Source organism: Rhipicephalus microplus, chromosome 1 (assembly GCF_043290135.1).
Source record: "Rhipicephalus microplus isolate Deutch F79 chromosome 1, USDA_Rmic, whole genome shotgun sequence".
Classification (NCBI taxonomy): Eukaryota; Metazoa; Arthropoda; class Arachnida; order Ixodida; family Ixodidae; genus Rhipicephalus; species Rhipicephalus microplus.
In genome coordinates this window covers 238,364,350-238,382,298 of record NC_134700.1, presented here as the reverse complement: position 1 = coordinate 238,382,298, position 17,949 = coordinate 238,364,350, and the positions used below count along the sequence as shown (strand labels likewise).

At 44.0% G+C, this 17,949-nt stretch overlaps 1 protein-coding gene across 1 annotated transcript; it reads right to left on the bottom strand.

Moving 5' to 3' along the window:
- Positions 1 to 9,849: 9,849 nt before the first annotated feature.
- On the bottom strand, positions 9,850 to 17,086 carry LOC119160154 (zeta-sarcoglycan). The gene is made up of 8 exons (XM_037412861.2): positions 16,944 to 17,086; positions 15,785 to 16,052; positions 15,496 to 15,600; positions 14,848 to 14,935; positions 14,382 to 14,501; positions 12,922 to 12,994; positions 10,950 to 11,073; positions 9,850 to 10,100 (listed from the first exon to the last, which is right to left on the bottom strand). Exons 2-8 carry the CDS (start codon positions 15,971 to 15,973, stop codon positions 9,906 to 9,908), a joined length of 894 nt encoding a protein of 297 aa, XP_037268758.2. The 5' UTR covers positions 15,974 to 16,052; positions 16,944 to 17,086; the 3' UTR covers positions 9,850 to 9,905.
- Between the last annotated feature and the right edge of the window lie 863 nt (positions 17,087 to 17,949).

Below are 17,949 nucleotides of genomic sequence, written 5' to 3'. Positions count from 1 at the left end.
CCCCTCACATGACCCTGAGGGGGGGGGGGGGGACATGCCGGGACAGTCGTATGGATGATGACGGGTTGATGAGTTATGCGAGACTCTGAGGCAAAGCGCCTTCGGCACCGCGTTTCCTTATCTGACAACGGCACGTGTTCGCAACATAGTGATGTTTGTCGTAGCACATAGATGTGCCAATGTCTATGTGCCGCTTATTTGTAGAATGTTCAGTGTTTTTCCTGCATGATGTAAATAAACTTTTCCTAAACAGTATCCCAAGAAACACTACCATCTTTAAGAGCTGCCCCATTTCTGCTCTGTGGTGATGATATTAGCACATCAGTTTGTAGACAATATTGCAAGTGAAATATGGTGTGCTATAATTTTTCCCTGTAATGATTACCAACGTGAAGACCCAAGAAAATGCGGTGCGTTCATCTCCAGAGGTACAGTGGTTAAAATTCAATAAGCATTAAAGATCGAGGGTTTAGGCAATGGAATAGCGGAGAAACGTAAATTATTGTGAGTCATATTTTCTACACATGCGAAATGGGCAAATTACAATCCCATGTAGGGCTGCTATTCTGGATACTGTTAATCTTCATCACATTGTCAAATTACGTAATTAAAGCATTATAAGTAATAAAGCATTATAAGCATTAAACCGTTTTGAAGCACGCTTCATTTTTCCCAAGTACAAAACGACTGAATCTGTCACTGCATTGATTAATAAGGCAAGCCTTCCAAGTTTAGCTTCCCACAGAAAAATAGCCAGACAAATTTTTTTATCAGCTGTATCATGGTATGCTAAACATCAATCCCAGACTATCATTGCGCCCTCCAGGCAGAGTATCACCGCGATGTATCCAGAGTTGATGTCTGCAAACATTCTTTATTTGTGAATAGAATTTCGGACTGGTATAAACTAAGCCCGGAACTATTTGATAGTGTGATTGCACTCGAGAGTTTTGACGAAAAACTGCTGTCACTGAGTGTATAACTTCGAAATTCTTATGTATAACTGCAGTGCTGGTAATTTGTATCAATTTTTTTTCGCGCCGTATATACCCGTTTTTTTTTCAGTTTCCAGTGTGCTGTTTGTGTTTGTAGTGTAAACTGTCTCACCCTGTTAGGCCGACAAGGCTGAAAGTATTGAAAAAATAAAAATAATAAGGCACTCGGAGAAGGTGTAGCAGTCATCAAGAAAAGTCACAGTTGACCGATGGAGGAAACAGGCAATGTACAAAATAGTCCCTCAGCTGGGCACTCTTCGAAGTAGACATTTTATATTCATATTTCAGAGTATAGTAAATGTTCAGGCTTTTCAAGCAGGCAATATTTTCGCAAATAATAGGCACACGATACGGAGTGCTCAATAGCAGTGTTATCACTTATCACATCTAAGGGATAGTTATTGCTGTATTAACCTAGTTTTTGTGTGAAGTGATAGTGACTGAATAGTTGTTGCCCTCTAGCTGTAACCGCGGGCCATGTTTTTCTTTTCTTTTCGTGAAGCGTGATGAACCACAGAACTACACAAGTTCTACAGCTGTGTCTACGAAATGAGAAGTAGGACACATAAGCACGTGACGCCGCTTCCTTCATTAGTCGTATCAGCTTTGAAGCAGGCCGCAACACAACTCAGTCTGCGTGCATGTTTCCGCGCGTGAAAATGTTTCAGAGAAGCGTTCTGGGTTGCCAAAGCAACTAGCCGTGTAATCATGGCATCACGACAGAGTAATTTTGCTTCCGGAACGAAGGCTCAATCATGCAAAGCGAGAGAGTGGGCATCACGTGCGAGTCTGGAAGCAACCGAGGCGCGCGGATTTGTTTAGTAATGAGCGGGTGGCGTGCATTTAGCGAGCTAAATCTGCACCGTCCCATTGGCGAATGAGCTCGAGCTTCAGCGTGGCTATCCTTCTGCGTTAATGAGGGGAATTACTGGATCCAACCAAGAGCAAGCTAGAAGCATCCGTTGCATATGCTTGTTTCAGGGTGACTTTCGATGAGACGATGATTTATTCTCACATTTATTACCTCTTTTTTAGTATCCTTGCCCCAGTATATTCATAACACAATGTGTCCATATGTACACATACACGCATGGTCAATATTTTTCCGCAGTTGCCCTCAGTTGTCTGCTGTACCAGGAACCCAGTGACACGTCTCTGCACCTCACTTACGGGCCACAAGCCTGAACAAAACGTTGTAAATAGTCTAGTGCACGTGTGTTACTGTAAGTGTTATGTGTTTATCGCTGTATATGTCACATTCATCACCCGGTCCCTATAGTAGCATGTCAGGTGAAAAACCAGGCAAACTTCTCCAGCTCTCCACTAAAATATTTCGCTCTCTCATCACCTCCGGCATTACTGGCATTCGTGACTTGTCATATAATGTCAAAGCTGTCCATATGTTCCAATATAAATAGGTCTTGTGAAAGTAGCAGCATGCAGAGCGAAATGACAGAGGCAAACGAAGGGTCTTTGCAGAGGCGCGCAGCTGCAAGAGTGATGTTTTCAGACATATTGACGCAAACGCTATCATGCTTTCAAAATTAGTGGTATCGCACAGCATCCAACTATTTCTAGACATCTGCAAACCAGAAGAGTGAAAAAAAGTCATCTTGAATGTTGAAGCTCTTCATTGTATATTTAACCCGAAGATCACGGGATCAAATATGGGAAGCGGCGGTGGCATTTTCGATGGAGGCTGGCGGAAATGTTTGATGCCCGTTTACTTAAATTTAGGTGCACGTCAAAGAGCCCCAGGTGGGCGATATATCCGGAGCCCTCTCGTATGGCATCTTTCATAATCGTACGGTAGTTTTGAGATATAAAGTCTCAAAAATTATTATTATTATTATTATTATTATTATTATTATTATTATTATTATTATTATTATTATTATTATTATTATTATTATTATTATTATTATTATTATTATTATTATATTATTATTATTGTTATTATTATTATTATTATTATTATTATTATTACGGTGCCGTGTGTCGGTCGGGATTGGAATAGAACATCAGTTGGCTGAACATACGTCAGACAGACACTTTTACAGACGTTCCCTATTCATGGTCAACTGTATGTTTACACAGAAGCAATAGCCAGGCAGTTCTACCTTACTATCTTTGGCAAGCAGGCACACTGTTAGAAAAAAAAATGCCTATGATCATGCTGGACCTGAAGGTAATCGTGGGGGCACTGACAAGTATGTACGAATAGGCATTTCTTTGACTTCACATATTTCATATAAAAAAACTCCCAAGCATTTCCCCGAGGGTGAACATGGTTAAGTGCGAATACACGGGGTGATGCTATGAGGGGTATTTATTAATTCGCACTATTATATTTATTAATCATGCTATGGTGCCTTTATGGTGTAATGGTTCCTGGGAATCGCAATTTGATCACACGGGGGAGTTTACGTTAACTCACTGGCGAATGCCAACGGATTTTAACTTTACTCCCCCTCACGACCCGCTCTCGACGGGAGACTGAGAGAGAAGGTGGGCGCGCGAGAGAGAGGGGTGCGTGCGCAGCTGCAGCGAGCGAGGAGAGCGGAGAAGCGAGCGAAGGGGGAGGGGGTATAAGGTGCGTTACTGACACCGATATCAGCGTCGCGTCCGTGGCTTATTCGGTAGAGCATCGCGCTGCGGCCCGCCAAGTCCTCTTTCTTTTAAAGATAGAGAGAAGACTGCGGACGCCGCCAACGGCGGTGGATGGTTTGGGGTCGCTTATAAAGTGTATTCACACTAAAAAAAAAGCTGCAGGGATAGCATTGCGGAAGTAAAAACTAAACTGATCTGGCGAGTTTTTCTACAGCTTCTCGAAAACGTAAACGCTGACAAGGCTTTGCAATTAGATTCTACTAATCTAAAGGGTTTGCCTTCACAACACCCGAATCAGTTGGAGAAGTGACCACCCGAGAAGGAATTATTGTGTGCTACGCATAACCCCTCGTAAATACAAAAAACATTATATGGGCTTTCATGCGCTAAAACAACAATGCGATTATGAAGGACGCCATAGTGGAGGGCTCTCAATATTTAGTCCACTTGAAGTTCTTTAACACGCACATACATAAACCTCAATTGAGCTTTAGCATATCGCCTTTTCTGAAACGCGACCGCCGCGGTAGGGATGGAGAAAGCGACTTTTGGGACAGCAGCCGAGCACTCATTTACTGCACCGCTGGCGAAATTAAACTTATCACAATGAGTAAGTGCAAAGTGCATTTACACTGAAGAGTACCCACGTGATCTGTTAGCTTCAGGCAGAGCATGATTCTCGAAAACGTAAACAATCTAAATGTTTTCGCACAAATGTTTTGTAAACAATTTCGCTGAAAAATAAAGCATTCTTGTTCTTTTTCTTCATGCCTGACAGAGCTGTCCGTCTATCGGGAACGGCGGAGGAAGTCAACACTGAGACAACAGAGACCGAAAGTATATGCAATCCGATACACCGAGAGACGAAACCAGCAATGACAAAAAAACTAAAAAAAAGCAAGAAAAACAAAAAATAAACAAGAAAGAAAAAAACGAAACATTTTCTCGGCTGTCATCAAAGACGCAAAAGGAACCGTTCCTGGCTTCTCGCGTTCTCCTCTGCCTTTTTTCTTCTGTTTAGGGAAAAGTGAGTGCAAGCACCGGTGTCCGGTGGCAGCGTGCTTACAGAGTCCTTTTCATGCGCCATGACTCCCCGGCTTCGTGTCGCGTTTCAGCCCGAACCCGGCGGCTGCTAAGGTTTCTAATGGACCCTTTTCTGGGGCTCTCGCTGTTAGTGGTGACGTGTGTCTCTCATGCTTTATTACTCGGCGCACACACCTAGCCTTTTTAGGGACTCGCTCCTGAGTTCTCTGCGATGGTGGCTGACGTGCGCAATCTTGCGCAACGTTCTCAATTGCTGCGCAGTTCAAGCTGCGGTCTCTTTACGTGGGATATCACGTGCTTTTCAGGGGATGAAAAGTGCTCAATTGGTTTGGATAAATGCAATTAAATTTTTCATCTGAGCTAACCGCCTGGTTTCGATAAGGTAAAAAAAGAGGAGTGGGGCAGATTTTATTTTTTTTCATAAAGCACTTTGAATTTCGGTGTTCGAGTTCACGAACTCATCGTTCATGGTCTTTGAGTACACATGTCTCAGTACAAAGCGCCCACACCTACTGAAAGCACGTGCCATTTTGGCGTAATGGAGAATGCGTACCTTACAGGGAATAGAAGAGAGACGAACTAGCGGAGCGTATACATCCCGTACTGAAGTCTCTTTTTTCCTCGTCCCCAAACTTAGCCTTGTACCAAAAGTTGCAAAGTTTCGTTATCTGACTAATACTTTACTACTTTTATTGTATATATATATATATATATATATATATATATATATATATATATATATATATATATATATATATATATATATATATGGGAAAGAAGTGTGTACTTAAGGGCTCGTTTTTCCGCGTTTTGACACAATATCAATGAGATCTAACAAACAATAATGCCAACGAAAGTATAGGGGAAGTTATTACACCGAATTGTAATGTAAATGCGAAGAAACAAAAGTCGGTAAAAGATAACTTGCCGTGGTGTGTGTGTGTGTGTGTGTGTGTGTGTGTGTGTGTGTGTGTGTGTGTGTGTGTGTGTGTGTGTGTGTGTGTGTGTGTGTGTGTGTGTGTGTGTGTGTGTGTGTGTGTGTGTGTGTGTGTGTGTGTGTGTGTGTGTGTGTGTGTGTGTGTGTGTGTGTGTGTGTGTGTGTGTGTGTGTGTGTGTGTGTGTGTGTGTGTGCGTGTGTCCCTTTGAAGAAGACCCACTAGAAGGTGCTCGAGAGGGCAAACCATTTTCAAGTCCAAAGGCTTCGCTACAATTGCCCCGGTTACGCAAATTGTTCGACGGGTTCGATCAGGTAGTGTACCGGAAATGAGCGCTCGATGACACGGTTGGGGCCTTCGTATTTGGACAGTGTTTTTAAGATGGGCCAGCTACAGAGGTCGGGATCTAGCGCCATACAAGTGCCCTAGAGAGGAACGTGTATACGCTCAGAAGTGGCGGAGAGATCACGAATACTCTTGTGACGCTCTTGCTCGTGTGTCGTAAAGGCCTTAAGAAGCTCGCTACACTTTTCAGCAAGCCTGGCTGTGTCAGGAATAGGAGCACACTCAAATGGATCTGTCGTGTACGGGAGTATTGTATCGATGCTGTGCAACGGTGCCTTCCGTACAGTAAGAAGAAGGGCGAAAAACCAGAAGTGCTCGGGGGGGTGGAGTTGTAGGTGCAGGTGATGAAGGGCAGAATAGCATCCCTTTCCTTTGGTCGGCTGCGACGTAGATCGAAAACATGTCGCTGAGTGTCCGATTAAGGCGTTTGGGCAGGTTATTCATCCGCGGGCGGTACGCAGTAGTTTTGTGATGGACAGAATGGCATTCCGTGAAAATGGCTTAGACGACTTCCGGAAAGCACGACCTCGATCGCTGAGAAGCTCTTGGGGTGGACCATGACATAGTTATCATCGGTGCCGCAGGAATGAGGCAACATTGAGCGCAGTGGCCGCAAAGAAGGTGGCGATTTCAGCGTGTCACGTGAGATGGTTTACGGCGACGATAGCCCAGCGGTTACCAGCCAACGTCAGAGGAAGTGGTTCATAGAAATCGATAGCCACGCGTCCCCAATGGGACGGTCAAGGCAAGGTAACGGTTGCAGACAGGCTGGCGACATGTGTGTTGATGGTTTGCGTCGTTGGCAATCGAGGCAGGAGCGAACAAACTTCTGCCCGTAGCGGTACATCCTTCGACAGAAGTGGCGTGGTTGAATGCGGTGGTAAGTTTTCATACCGCAGTGTGCGCGCATCGCGGTGGCTACAATATATATTTATAAAGTAACGCCAGTTCATATATAATTTTTCATAGATAATTAGCTGGTGAATAGAGACACTATAGGCACCTTTTGTGCCACTGCAAAGACAGAATATTGACAAGTAGGAAGATGGGAGACGACAAGAGTAGAGAATTAGCCATATTCTTCAGCGTAAAGAAGGCTAATAACGCTTGCGGTGTGACAAGCGTTCGTGGAAAACTTAAGCCTCCTCAGCTCCCGGTTTCTCTCGCAACATCTTTCCGCCTCATTTTGGCTTTGGTGCTGAGCGTTCCCACTTTCCTTTTTTTTTTTGTTCTTCCTAATCCCCCACATACTGACTTCTGCTCCACTTGATTGAGACGGATGAGCGCGATAACACATCGTGGAAAAAGAAGAAGAACATAAATAATCAAAGCGAAACAAAACGAACAACAGAAGAGACGCAAAGAATTGAGTGCACGAACCGTCGACGGAAGGAGGAATTGTTATGAGCGCACTTGGAAGCGATTAGCGCTAACAATACCCGGCATTAGTCCGCCGCGCCGGCCGAGTGCGTAAACACATGGGCTGCGAAAAGGCAGATAGCGCTGCTTGAGCTCCTGCGGCGGTTGCGGCTTAATTAGAGAGGCGCCAGCGCCGCCAGCGGAGACGACGCACGAGACAGCGTATAACGCTTCCTTCTCCATCCTCTTGCACCATTTTGCCTGGTGCGCTATCGAGGGCCATGCTGCATGTAGAAAATTGTGTGCACCACCACCACGCTGGTAAGACAGTGATGGTTCTAACGAGGACTGCCTAACTCTAACGACTATGGACCGATTTTCGCAGTACAAGCATAGACCGCTCAATCCTGTTGACGGCAAGAATAACAGTTGCGATTTCAAGCAGCTTACGCTGATGTTGCTAGCTTATAACACGTCAGCCCACATGTTAGCACGAAGAGTGGGAGAAGTGTGACATGATACATCAACCGTGCGCAGCGTACGGAGGTGTAAGCGTAATCAATCTTCGTCTAATGACATTGCGCCACGTACTGGCATCTCTCTATTCTTTGGCCTTTACTGTACGTCATGCAGTATAACTCTAATACCTGCCGAGCTCAGGTGCGCGGCCGATTTCGCTCCGGATAATTCAAAGCGTTTGCCTAAATTTGCAAGTTTTAGGTTAGAGCCATATTGTGAATGATTAATCGTAATTCTTGAAATCAGGAGGAGAGGGGGGAGGCTGGCTGCATTTATCTTTGCATCGATCGTATACTGCAAGGATGGCAAGAAACCCTGCTAGAAGGAACCTCACCGCCATTGTTCAGAGTACGGCCCCTTGAATACAACGTTGTTCTAAGCGACGCACACCGTATCTCATCCCGCAGAAAGTACACTTCGGCGGCACTGTCGAGAATTATTGAACGCGAGTTATGGCATAACCATCGGCGGGCTCCGAAGATAAGTGGTGGCTGCACGGCCGCACGCGCGGTTTAGTGTATGGCTCGCTCCAAAGCGTAGTACCGTGACAGACTCGCTTGCAGATCAGCCGTCCCATCGGCGCTTGTTGAACGGCTCTTGCGGTCCATCGCTAGGCCATGGGCTGCAGTTGCCTGTTTCTGCCAGGCTGAGCGGAAAGTCCGATAACCCGCATCAATAGGCAGCATGCCGCGCGCCTTTCCCCAATCTCCCATCGACGCCCGTTGCGCACGTCAGCTCACTTTCAGCCCCTTGGTCGAGGCGGGCGTGCGTTCGAAAGTGATGGTGGTATAAACTGCGTTTAAGTATGAGCGCCGTGTTTGGAAGCGCTCTGAATAAGCGGCACGCACACGACTAGGCCTCGCTGTATTCCCCGTGAGACTGCGCCGGTTCAGCAACGGAGATTCGCAGAGTAATTATTCAAGCATGCCTTTATCTTTCCATCCTCCAAAGCTTGAGAGAGTGCGAGCAACGAGAGCACTGGGTGGAGTGTTGCAGTACCTGATAAGGGATAACGCGGTAGTGTTGATTTCTGCTCTAATCAAAGGCAGGTTTTAGCGCAACAGTGAAGCGCTATTCCTATACCTCAAGTCCACGCGTATTTACACACAGACGCACAATTACTCGCACACTCACTCACCCACTCACCCACTCACTCACTCACTGTGGCATTGGTGGGCTGAAGAAATAAAGAATTCGTTCCAACCATTTTGCCTATTTTAGCCGGGTTTTTCCGGTCACTCCACAATAGCAAAATGACGCAAAAAAAAAAGAAACAGCAATTCATGACGCACAAAATGATGTACTGAAATGTCCGAACATCTACAGTGCTTTGTACACAACCGCAACCGCATTATTTTTGGGTTACCTTCTGTTGAAGTTGAAGCATAAGTGAATTATGTCGGTTGATTACACGTATAAGCAATATAAAGGCAATGCGGCGTGCTGTGCAGCTCGTAACCCTTTCTGCAAGCTGACTTTCTTCAAGCCCATCCTCAGCCCGGGAGGCTTGAAAGCTTTGCTACGCTTTTTTGCGGACAACTGCCCTCAGAGACAGACTTTAGTGTCTTATTCTCTTTGATATTGCCTTTTCCCTTTCGCTAATTTTAGTATTCTCTCTCTCTCTCTCTCTTTCTCCCTCTGTTTGCAACATTTCTATCATATATTATTCCCCTCACCACTTTCCCCAGTATAGGGTAGCCAGCCGGTCTAAGAACTGGCTAACCTCCCTGTCCTTCCGCTTAATCTTTCCTCCTCTTCCTCCTCCTCCTCCCCATCTTGAGTGTCAAATAAATAGCTACTTCGATACACCAGTGGACGCGCACTACAGTGTGTAGTGTTAATTAGTCCCACCAGTATTACATTTATTTCAAGCAACCCAACAAAATTAATAACGCGATGCGCGGTATGTCTCGTAATACGCGTCTGTATGGCGGCTTCGTCACAATGCATTCTTTTCCGAAGGCAGTTCAGTGCAGTGTACGCGTTCCTTCACAAACATCGCAGGCGTATTCGAAATCGTGAAGAAAGCGCAGAACACGAAGTACAGTGGTGCATTTATTTTTGGCTACGTATGCGGCTGGTTACAAGTTCCTTGTTCTTATGCAGCACTCGATAGCCCAGGAAGGCTCGAGCACAGGTCAGTTGAAGCTCGGCAGTGTCGTTCGGAAGGTGTGAGAAAAAGCATGCCATCATCGCAGGAGCACAGCTGGTAGACACGCATGTCTGCAGAGCGAACAGCTGGATCAGCCACTTCAAGGTCTTTGATCTCCAGTCGGCTGCAGTCCACGACAATCTGAAATGAAACGTGCCACAATCGTCAGCCGGACTGTGCCTTTTTCAGGGCAGACGTGCCTCCCATGTAACGCCCTTTAAACGGTCCCTAAAGCACATCGAGCTCAAAGGTGAGAGAACAGTTTCTCGCCTACACAACTTTTCCTGCAAGCGCTATGTCCTCCTCACCACTTATTTCTTCACAAAACACGTGCTATATGAGCACTAAGCGTTGAAACAGTCAGGACATGGCGCTTTTTGACTACACGCTGCTTTCCTGTTGCACAGTCGCAAATGCAGAGCGAGACAAGGCACAAAGGCCATGCGACTGCCCGAAAAAGCAGGTTAAGTGACAGTTAATTTCACAACAGATAGAGCTTGTATATTGGCCAATCGAAACCTTCCTTCGTCTTTACTTCTCGTGAATAAACTGCTGGCGTCAGGAATTTTGCCTCAAAGACGGTGAACGCCAGGAGACAATAACACACCCGTTCCTTGTATTTTGAGAGGTGGTTTAGGGCCTCTACAACGCGGTCCTGTGCACTCTGTGTCTACATTATCCCGGCAAAACTCTTGATCTCATCTGGCCATCTAATTTTCCGCTTCCCCCACGTGAGCTTGCCTCCTCTTGAAATCCAGTGTGTTGCTCTTAATGACCATCGGTTATTATCCCTTCACGCTGCAGTGTACATGACCAGGGCATATATATATATCGCACAAATATTAGCTAAAAACGTTCGACACCAAACTATGATGATGAAAGGTCTTCAAGGTATGACACACACACACACACACACACACACACACACACACACACACACACACACACACACACACACACACACACTGATGTTTTATGGGCCATTTATACCTGTCCTCTCCTGGTGTGCAAATGGATGTCTTGAAGAGATGTAACTAATGTGTCACCGGCACGGGCAATCATGGAAACCTCTTCCTCTCCGTGGACACTTATTCGCTTTGTGGGAGATTCAACCCTTGGAAAGAAAAATAACAACACGTCTTGTTATTCGCTCCCGTCCTTTGCTGTTTTTCTCGCGCTGAAATACATCTTTCGCTGCCTACACCGCAATTCGTCGATGTGATGTACAGGTAACATCCCAAAGTTGTACAAGTTTGTCATTTTGCTATTCTACATCCCCCGGTCGGAAGTGGTTTCACTGTCGCGAAGATATTGGGGACATGCGCAGTTCCGAAACGCAGCAAAAGCGCTACTGCGTTTTCCTAAGGATACCGGACTGACTTACCATCTGTGACATCAAGCGCCAGACTGGTTAGTCGGCCGAAACTGGGACCTTTCTGTTCCCCTCTCTAACTTTCCCTATCATCCTTCCCCAGTCGAGTGTAGTCTACTGTGCTCTGCCCTGCTTAACCTCTCTATATTTCTCTTATTATTATTCTCTCTCCCTCTCATATTTGTTCTAAAAAACTGGATGATATGCTCCACGCAGTTTGCGAGGAGGTTTCATACAAGCACATAATAGTTTGTGCCCGCAATTCACCAGCAGTCGAGCTTCGTCATTAGTTGTTATTGTATTTTAAGAGCTGCGTCATTGGCATAACGAAAACTGCCATTTATTTTAGTGGCTCGGCATAACATTGGTATTTGACGAAGAAAATGCAGCCCCATGGCCTAACTATAGATGTTAATATATGTGAGGTAGCATGCATAGCCGAAACCATCCTTCTGTAGGACGATAAACAGTATGACTACCAGCTGTCCACGAGGGTCTAGCAGCAAGTATACGACAAGCCGCAGACCAATGAGCTTTTATAAACATCATTAGTTTGTATTGAAGTCAGCCTTATCTCTCCGCAGGCCGAACTGTAGCTGCAGAGTGTCAGGTGGAGTTCAAAAGTTCAAAAACATTATTGTTAATCTCCTGCAGCAGAACGATGCCTCTTGTCAATCCATAAGTTTCCGTACCTAGACCCATGACTGTTTCGAGTGTTCCTTTGAGCAGATCAATCAGTTAGGCTCGAAGAAAGACGTTTTGATTAGGCATCGCACAATGTAGCCAAGGTTGCTCTAGAACTCGAAGCATATGCGACTTGGAACGTAAACTTGTCATTCTAATTCAAGTGAGGCCACTACAACCTAATGCTATAAAAGCTTTTATTTACAATCTTTTGCAATTACCTCTAAAACAACCATGCTTATTTACTTTGAGTTAAATTTACACGCTGCACGTTCCTTTTTTATATTTGGCATATTATATATAAATATATATATATATAAATATATATATATATATATATATATAAATATATATATATATATATATATATATATATATATATATATATATATGTAGAGGGCATTCGGTGCTTTCACAAATATTGTCCAATGAGCGAGCTACGAATAATCTCCACTGGACTTGAGATTTCTCATGGTTTTGAAGAACAGGTCCAAAATCATCTTCCGTCGTTGATTAGAACGTGATTATGATATTGTACATGGTCACTACAATATCTCATTTGAAGTGTAGCTGATACAACAGAAACTACAAGCACACAGATTTTATAGAAAGTGCTAACCACTATTTTGTTCCTAATATAAACTTTCCTGGCGCATCAAGTTGACAGCAGACATTCCTTTAGAGCATATAGGCGCACTACATAGCTGTGACGTATACAGTGCTCTATCCAAATAGGTACAGGAGCTTAATTCACACGATGGCTTGTAATAGTCGAAAAAAATGAATAGCGGCAAAAAAAAAACTAAGACAAAAGGTCGTTAGGCAGACTGTAGTGTGATTTCAGTACTAAGTTTTACTCTTCATATTTGAAATATTGTACTGTTTTGGGGTGTTTAGTGAACTCACTTGAGGTCTCTGGCAGATCCACCTCTGACGACTTCGGCATGCAAAGATCCGTCGAGTTGAAATCCAGCCTTCGCTGCAAAGTTAAGGGTGAATATGCAGCAAAACACATAGGCAGCTTTCGCTTCGAAAATCGCGTGTTAATGCGTTTTTGTTATTGACATTCATGTAATGGGAAACAGAAAATAAAAATATACGAGAGCATAATAATGCCCATTATGTTCCATTGAAATGTGGAAACAATAACGAAAGTGGAAACTAAGACAGACTAAAAAACTACTGGTTGTCAGTAGACGAACCTGTAAGTGTTACAGTACGCTTTCTGTGCTTTACTGGTTAAGCTACCATAAATCATGCCATATTCTTTCATGAGCGTGCGTGTATGCGTGCATGCAGCTTCTATGGGCGCTTCCTTACACCAAGCGGCACTATTTCTACATCACACGAATGTCCAAGAAGGTGAACTAGGAAATGCAAATGCCTCGAATATCTTGACGACACGAACACAAAGTACGATACAGATATTTTTTTTTCGAGAGTGGAAGAATGGAGGTGAGGTATTAAAATATCAGGACCCATGCCACCTCTCCGAGTTTGCCACAGCACGGACGAACGGACGCAGCACGCAGTACATTCACTGTGCCATTTTTTTTGTTGTTGTTGTTGTTGGTTACGTCTGTTATGCCTCGCCACGGTGGTCCAGTGGCTAAGGTACTCGGCTGCTGAACCGCAGGTGACGGGATTGAATCCGGGCTGCAGCGGCTGCACTTCCGATGGAGGTGGGAAATGCTTTAGGCCCGTATGCTCAGATTTAGGTGCACGTTTAAGAACCCCAGGTGGTCGAAATTTCCGGAGCCTTCCACAACGGCGTCTCTTATAATCATATCGCGGTTTTGGGACGTTAAATCCCACCTATCAATCATCAAATCATGTTTACGTCTGTTGTGACGAACACACGTTATAATGATACATGTTGCGGAAATCGCGCTGCATAGCTGTAACGAGAAGGGACCTTCACGAAGGCACAGAAAAAAAAAACAGATTGACTGGGTGCAAACTATCTCTTGTGACGCACCACTTCGAGCCACCCAACGAAAAAAGGAAAGGGAACGAGTAAAGGAGTGAAAATGGAAACATAAAAATGTCAAAAACGGAAAAGTGAAACAGCAATCAAACATATTGTACATGTCGACGCTGCGTGGCGCTCCTCAGCTAGGTCGTCTTTTCAAGCGTGGCAACGTGTCGCTAATTAATTCAATTTCTTCTTTGCTAGCTACAAAGCTGGAGTACTTATGCTTGCGCCGAATCGTCCAAGTACCATGTTATGGGCCTCAATTATTTCCATTTTCTGCCGTTTTTTACAGTACAATTATACAAGTACATTTATAGCTATCGCTTTAAATAAAGCAGCTTCTCCACACCCGCATTCTGGAGCAATGTTACGTCTATGCTGGTATACTCACTAGAAATTCTGAGATTGTCTGTCGCCACGACAACTTCAGATGGGTCGCTTCGGAATAAAACATTGTCTTGCGGATTTCTCACCAAAAAGTGGCTACCACGTGATTCCAGGACTCCAGAACCTGCAACATAGAACAGGAGTGCGTCACCAGTACCATCTGAAAAATATTAGTGAGGGGGAGAGAGATAGGCAAAGAAAGACATGGGTTGCGACCCTAAATGGAGGGAGAGGGAGACTTGCAGGCAAGAAATAAAGAGAAAATTGGTTGGAAAGAAAAAAAATGACACGCGCTCTGGTACAGAATGAGGTTTACGTCAGAGTTATGTATCCAATGAGAAGAGCAGGTGCCATCAAAGTAACCAAAAAACTATGTTCAGTGATAAGCAGCGACTGCCATGCCCTACGTAGGACGCATGCGCGAAGTGCCCGTGCACTTTGGCTCTTTAGAAGGGCACGACGGGGCTTACCAAGAGTGAGACTGTTGTGATAGCGACCCTGTCGGTTCATAGACCGCAGCTTGACGTCGCCAGCCGACTCTATTATCAGGCCTTTTTCCTGCAAAACGAATGACCACTTCAGTTAGCCAGATTTCTCTTGTTTGTAAAGGAGCTGTGTAACCTACAATAGATCTTTATTGACCTTTAAAACTATTACTCTTCTGTTAGTCCAGCTGTGCTGACAGATGGGTAAGACTGTACATTGTATTGCTGCTATTTGTCGTTGACAAGAAATCCATCCAGTCTATTTCAGTTACCGCCAGGCGAGTGCCTTTTTTGTCTCGATAGGAGGGAGCGTATTCAGCTACAGCAAAACATGCATACTTTATTGAAGATCAAATGAGAAATATTTTGAGAGAGTTAAGTGATATCTACAGTTGCGCCACTTAAAATGTTACGTATGGGGAGTCACTGCATATAGATAATTTATGTAGTTGGCCGTTTTGTCATTATTTCCTTCTTTCTTTTTGAGAATAATTTAGTGATAGCAGTATTTAGCTAGCTGCAGGAACACACCTCGTTTCCTGTAAAATAGCTAGCCTGCATCGCAATAGCTGACAGTATTTCGAAAACACAGACATGCAGACACACAAAAAGAAACAGCTGAACTGCACGTACCTGAGCATTATGCTGAATTCGTTTCATAGTTAAGACATCGACAAACTGGCCGTCTCCACTAACTTTTAAGCCGTTTGTTGTCAAAGTCAAAACGCCTGGTCCATCCTGCACGAATTAACACAAGCACGTTAAGATTTAATAAATGCGCATATCTTGCAAATACTAAAACACCACCGCATGTAACTGACGAAAATTTAGTTGATCGACTATCACCCATCGAGCACGCCCATGTGACAATTCCGAATAGTTTACTATTTTACTGAATGAGTAATAATATAGCATTCCTCACCGAACTGAGGTCTAGGACCTTTATGGTCCACATCAACAGCGTCGCGTTCAGTGACGTAATGATGACGGTAGTCGCCACGAGCAAGTAGAGCATTTTCTTGCGCCATCCGCTCAGCAGTTCAGTGTCTCCGTACGGCGGTCTCACATGCACGCTCATGGTCCCGTTGCGAGAAACTGTGGTGGATGCCATCACGGTGACTCCAGTGGCCCAGTGATTGAGAGCAGGCTTTATTTTTACGGCTCCTCGCTACGTCATTTCCGCATGTGACCTATAGGAGACACAAGTAAGAAGAAGCAATTAAATGTGTTGGTTTTGCGCGTTCAGTTAGGAAGACAACGTAAATGAACATCAGCAGCAAAAAAAAAATGCAACACGCGTTACGCGGCAATAAGAGGGAAATCAAGTAAGTGTTGGGAATTCTCATTATAAATTGCTGCTTTGTAGTATGCTTACAAAAATACGCTATTAACTCCTGACGTAAGCAATGGGAACATGATGGTGATGAGTGTGACTGGTGGGGATAAGTTAGGCTTATATGTAAGAAGAAAATATCACAACAATCTGCGACCACTAAATTGTAGAGATGGCTTTTTGTATAATCATGTTCATCTCAATATTTTTTTTTTTCATAAAGAAGTGCTTGAGAACCAAGGTAGCTTCTGATAAACAGTAATATGAGAACAGCCACAGTAATAAAAAGTATCCATTCTTGTTAACTTGTCTCAAGCTGTGGTGCAGGAATATAATTTCTGTGCTTGCTATTAAACGATCAAATGAAGATTTACTATTAGTTATTGCTTGATATGCTATAAAACTTTCTCACTCGTGTGATTTTAATTAAATAAACGAGACTTCAAAAACATATAATGAAGTAAGCCTCAGGAATACGACTGCGCGAACTCATTGGCAAAGCTCTACATTTAGTAGATTATTAAAAATTGCGCAGTGTTGACTTAAGGTTGCTCTTCTTTCAACACATAAAGGATTGCTGAACCACCCATGACTTTTTTATGATGTTTCTAATGATTACGGTCTCGGTAAATATCGGAACTTTTTGTATGTGCGAATGCGAATCTCACAAAGCATCTCAATAGTACAGCAATGATTTTTAAAAGCACAACATCTGCTAATAAGTAGAGTCAGAAAAGGTGGAACTCACTTGTTAGGAAGCGGGCCTCCATCTGAACTTCGATCAATCGCGCTGCCAAGGACTCGGTGATCCATGGATGTTTGCAGACAGGACACCGGGCAATAAAAAGAATTCCGGGTGTTGCGTGTGTATAATATATGATAAATATAACAAGCAAATTATCTTTTTTGTTCATTTTTTTGTACTGGGGCATAAATGGTTACTACAAATCTAAGTGGTTTTAGTAGGCTCAGTGGAGGCTTGAGTTGCGACACCGCGCATTGCCAATTGAACACAGAGCCATCTTGTGTCGCCCGGTGCAGAACAGAGTACATATGCCCGATGAGCTCGGCAGATGTCGACACACACACACACCATTCTCAGTCGGACTGCCCTCGCTATTTAGCCTCTTTGTTTAGTTGTAAGCAATGCTGGGATTCTTAGAACATGTTCGAAGAGAAACATTTCATATCGGTGTTTATTACCATATACGTCGTAGTCATTTCGTGGCTGTTCAGGTAGAAAAGGAAGCAACAGCAAACGTTTCATCAGAAAACTAATAGCTTCTTGCGAGGATGACTTCGACGCGTGTAACCAAATTTTCAATTTCGCATGTGTGTATATACTTATACACGTTAAAATACACGCACGAGCATGAATAAAGAACGCTCTGACCGCTCCACCACCTCCTCCTACCCTCGAAGATATTGCTGGCTTCGCCCCTGGAAGCCCTATTGGTTTATTCCCTTATTCCAAGTGATATTGATCATTCCGAAGTACAGCCCCTTCATTTTACTGCCTCCTTTTTTTATATTAATGCACGCTTTCATGATGAAAAATAATAGGAAAGTTTCTTTATGATAGCTAGTATACCCACATGGTAAAATAGAACAATATAGATTGACCGGTTAATATCAATAAGTACTCGTAGTTATGAATGGCCCTCCGAAATTTGAAATAAATTTTAAACAAGGGCATGCTGTGACAATTACATACCTTCCTTTTTCTTCTTGCCCTCGTGAGAAGTGCAAACTGC

What these genes read in the sequence shown, in the direction of transcription:
- LOC119160154 (XM_037412861.2), bottom strand. Translation starts at nt 15,973, where the DNA reads ATGGCATCCACCACAGTTTCTCGCAACGGGACCATGAGCGTGCATGTG. An exon ending in GAATTCAGCATAATGCTCAG is followed by an intron (nt 14,936 to 15,495) that starts GTACGTGCAGTT and finishes TTCGTTTTGCAG; the next exon opens with GAAAAAGGCCTGATAATAGA. An exon ending in AGACAATCTCAGAATTTCTA is followed by an intron (nt 12,995 to 14,381) that starts GTGAGTATACCA and finishes TTAACTTTGCAG; the next exon opens with CGAAGGCTGGATTTCAACTC.